This window comes from Cervus canadensis, chromosome 25, assembly GCF_019320065.1.
Source record: "Cervus canadensis isolate Bull #8, Minnesota chromosome 25, ASM1932006v1, whole genome shotgun sequence".
Lineage (NCBI taxonomy): Eukaryota > Metazoa > Chordata > Mammalia > Artiodactyla > Cervidae > Cervus > Cervus canadensis.
In genome coordinates, this window is record NC_057410.1 from 24778942 (window position 1) to 24783044 (window position 4103).

Below are 4103 nucleotides of genomic sequence, written 5' to 3' on the forward strand. Positions count from 1 at the left end.
CAAGATTTTTTTTTTAAATAAGAAGTGCAAGTGACTTATTCATGAACTTACAGTGACAGAGAAAGGTTCTGTGCTATCATCAACTGTCAGCAATACTTCTATTAATCATTCAACATGCATCATGGACTATCAGCCAGATGGTTGGCCAATATCTTTATTGCTTACTCACTATGCCTGTGAGGCTTCCTGTGGTTTGAACTCTGTTGTTTTCATAACTGGAGAAGAGCACTTCTCAGTGCCCTGGAGACTATTTCCACTCCCTTCGTTTCCTTCTTCAGTCTGAATAATGTCTTTTCTCTTCTCCTTCCTTTCTAGGTTTGATTCTCTACACTCTTCCTTCTCACCTTCTCCACCTTCTCCAACAGATTATTGCCCTGAGTTGGGCAGGGTTGATGAGATTTGACATGGCTAGGTGGCCCTGCTACATGAACTGTCCTTGGTCAGTCCTAAAGCTTTATTCATAACACCTCATCCCCAGCCATGCTCTGAGACTCATAGCACACTGGAACATTCTTTTCTGTTCTTGTCCCACTGAAGGGACTCTCTAATGCTCCATGGAAGTTGGCAACACAACCAGAGTCACTGTGTTTGTTCTCCAAGGACTATCCAACAACCCTCACATCCAGGTGGTACTATTTGTAATATTCCTGGTGATTTACCTCCTGATCCTCACAGTGAACCTGCTGATGCTGCTGGTGATCAGGACTGATTCCCACCTCCACACCCCCATGTACTTCTTCCTCAGTCACCTCTCCTTCCTGGATGCTTTCTATTCCTCAGTCATTGTGCCTAAGTTGCTAGAGAACCTGCTTTCCAAGTGGAAGACTATATCCCTCCTTGAGTGTTTCACCCAGATCTCCTTGGTTATATTTTCAGGGGGCACTGAAACCTGCCTCCTTTCAGTCATGGCCTATGACCGGTACCAGGCTGTGTGCCACCCGCTGCTGTATGTGGTGACCATGAACAAGAAGATATGTATTGGCCTGGTAGGAGCCTCCTGGGCCATAGGAATGGGGACTGGCCTACTTAACACCATTCTCCTGGCTCAGCAGGATTTCTGTGGCCCCAACCTCATCCGCAGTTTTGCCTGCGAGTTTCCTCCAGTGCTCCTGTTGGCCTGTTCTGACCCCTACATGAGCGTTGCCTCCATCCTGACCACCATGGTGGTCCTGGGCCTTGGCACCTTTGTCCTAGTGCTGGTTTCTTACACTCATATCATCATGACAGCCTTGGGGATCGACTCTGCCTCAGGTCAGAACAAGATCTTCTCTACCTGCTCATCTCATGTTCTTGTGGTCACCATCTTTTATGGTTCAGGAATTTTCAGGTATGTCATTGTTATAACTCAGGAATGTAAATGCAGGTTTTTCACTCTAAGGTAATCTTGAACTACAGAACAAAATATTGCAAAGTAGCAGGAAAAGAGTTGTACTGGAATTCAGAAGTCCTGAGTCTTATTTATGGCTCTTTTGTGGACTAGATGTGTGAATTATAAAACATCAATTTTCTTTCTGAGAGTTGAGTTTTTACACAGTTAAGCTCAATTTTAATATGTATTACATCACAAAAGAAATATTATTAACCTCATTTTCCAATTAGAAACCTGAGTTTCAGAAGTAACCTGGTAATTTATCAAAGTTGCCAGAACAAGCTAGGAATCAAATCAAAATATAAACCAAGTCTCACCGACTTGAAACCTCAACCCCTTTTCTACCAGGTTTCTCTCAAGCATAAACAGCTGTAGCTGATGAATCCTTAAAAATCCCAGGAAACAAAGTAACTAATGGCCTGTGCTCTCTCCAAGTGAACTGGAGATGGATTTGCACAAGTTACTCCATACTTTCCTCATCTGGTTGTTACTAGGAGGGAACTCAGGAGTGGGAAAGAATAAGGAATGATCTAGAAGAGTTCACTTGAGCCTGAGAGCAAATCTCTCCAGCTTTATTTGTCTCAGTTTCCTCATTTGCCATAAAGGTGTAATAAAATTACTCCCACCCACTTCACAGAAATGTTTGGAAGAATAAACTAAAAGATAAAAAATGAGAATAAAATGAGTATCTTTTTAACTTAGCATGCAAAACCCACAAAGACCATTCCAATGAAGATAGCACAATTGCAAAAAACAATTTTTTTTAATGCTTCTTTGGGAAATATTCCTTGTGACACGTAAGTACACTAAGAATTTTAATATTACTATTTTGGATTCATATCTCATGCTGAACACATATTTATCTTTCATTTTATTTACATAGCTTGGATTATTTTCTAAGCCAAAGACAAACGTGCTTAAAAGGACAAATGATTGTTCCACTAAGCATTAGAAAAATAATGTGCTGTGATTCGGGGGTATTTCTCAGAGTCATAAATGTTAGGAAAAATGGTATCATTATTGGGCTAGCATTTAGTTTTGTAAGAAACAATCATCACAAGATTGGAACATGCATATATAGGGAAAAGAAGAGGAAAAAATCCTCTTAATATCATCATAACTATTAAGGACAGTCACTTTGAAAACTGTGAAGTGCTACAGAAATACCTGACATTTTCTTTAGTTCTAGTCTAACCTGTACCATTTGATATGCTGAAGAACTTCCTTTTTCTTTGAAAACTCCTCTAACATTTTGCATAATATCACTCATGTATGGAGGCATTTGAAGGCAAAAATAACTGACTTCTCACTAATAATACAGCCGTTTCTAGGTGCTTCTACCAATGATAGTTGACTCAGCTCTGAGGACCCTCATGGCCAGTCTGGGATGGGATGGACTGTGGCTGGCAATGGCATTGTGGCCACTGTCCTGAGCTCATTTTATTCCTTTGTGCAATTTCCTTCAAGGTACATGACTCCAGCCTCTGGCTCAGCCCTGGAGCAAGTGCTATCCATGCAGTACAGTGTGGTGACCCCACTACTGAACCCCCTTATCTACAGTCTGAAGAACCATGAGGTGAAGGCAGCTCTTAGGAGGATGCTGACCAGGAAGCCCAGGCTTACCTTCTAAGCCAGCCTCTACTGCCTCCTCATAATCAAAGAAAAAGTCAAGAGAAGGAAGAGGAGATATAGAGAACTTCACTTTTAAGCTATCTCAGCATGACTTCTTCTCCACAACAGAAGTCTTAGTTCCTCTGACCCCTGTGCCCTCATCCAGTCAAGCAAGATGGGGAAACCACCACAGAGCAGATGGCACTCCTCCACAGATGACCCGGTCACCACACAGGAAAATCTTCTCAAAACCCATACAGAGGAATTCTCAAAAAACTAGAAATAGAACCACCCTATGTCCCAGCAATTCCACTTCTGAAAATAAATTCTAAAGATATGAAAATACTAACTTAAAAAAAATCTACACACCTATGTCATAGCAGCATTATTTACAATAGTCAACATATGGAAAAGAATCTAGGTTTTCTTAATGGGTGAATGGATAAAGAAGGCATGGAAAAGCAACTGAATATTATCCAGCCATAAAAATGAGGAAATTCTACCATTTGTGACAACATGGATGGACACTGAAGGCATTATACTCAGTGAAATAAGTCAAAGAAACACAAACACTATATGATCTCACATGCAGAACCTAGGGAAAAACCAAACTCATAGAAAATAAACATGTAGTTGTCAGGAGTGGAGGGTAGGAAGAAAGGGAATTGGAGGAAGGTGATAAAAAAGTACAAATTTTCAGCGTAAGGTAAGTACTAGGGATGTAATGTACAACATAATGACTAACACCACTGAATGATACATTTTGGGGGGCTCCAAAATCACTGAAGATGGTGATTGCAGCCATGAAATTAAAAGACGCTTACTTCTTGGAAGGAAAGTTATGACCAACCTAGATAGTATATTAAAAAGCAGAGACATTACTTTGCCAACAAAGGTCGGTCTAGTCAAGGCTATGGTTTTTCCAATGGTCATGTATGGATGTGAGAGGCGGACTGTGAAGAAAGCTGAGGGCCTAAGAATTGATGTTTTTGCACTGTGGTGTTGGAGAAGACTCTTGAGAGTCCCTTGGACTGCAAGGAAAGCTAACCAGTCCATCCTAAAGGAGATCAGTCCTGGGTGTTCATTGGAAGGACTGATGTTGAAGCTGAAACTCCAATACTTT

The 4103-nt window shown here is 41.0% G+C and overlaps 1 protein-coding gene across 1 annotated transcript; it reads left to right on the forward strand.

The window, feature by feature from the left end:
* Nucleotides 1–487: 487 nt before the first annotated feature.
* On the forward strand, nt 488–2999 carry LOC122427164 (olfactory receptor 8S1-like). The gene is made up of 2 exons (XM_043446465.1): nt 488–1327; nt 2837–2999. Exons 1-2 carry the CDS (start codon nt 555–557, stop codon nt 2997–2999), a joined length of 936 nt encoding a protein of 311 aa, XP_043302400.1. The 5' UTR covers nt 488–554.
* The last annotated feature ends 1104 nt before the right edge of the window (nt 3000–4103 follow it).

Coding starts and splice junctions, on each gene's coding strand:
- LOC122427164 (XM_043446465.1), top strand. CDS start 555: ATGGAAGTTGGCAACACAACCAGAGTCACTGTGTTTGTTCTCCAAGGA. Junction 1,328..2,836: donor TATGGTTCAGGAATTTTCAG/GTATGTCATTGT, acceptor ATTTCCTTCAAG/GTACATGACTCCAGCCTCTG.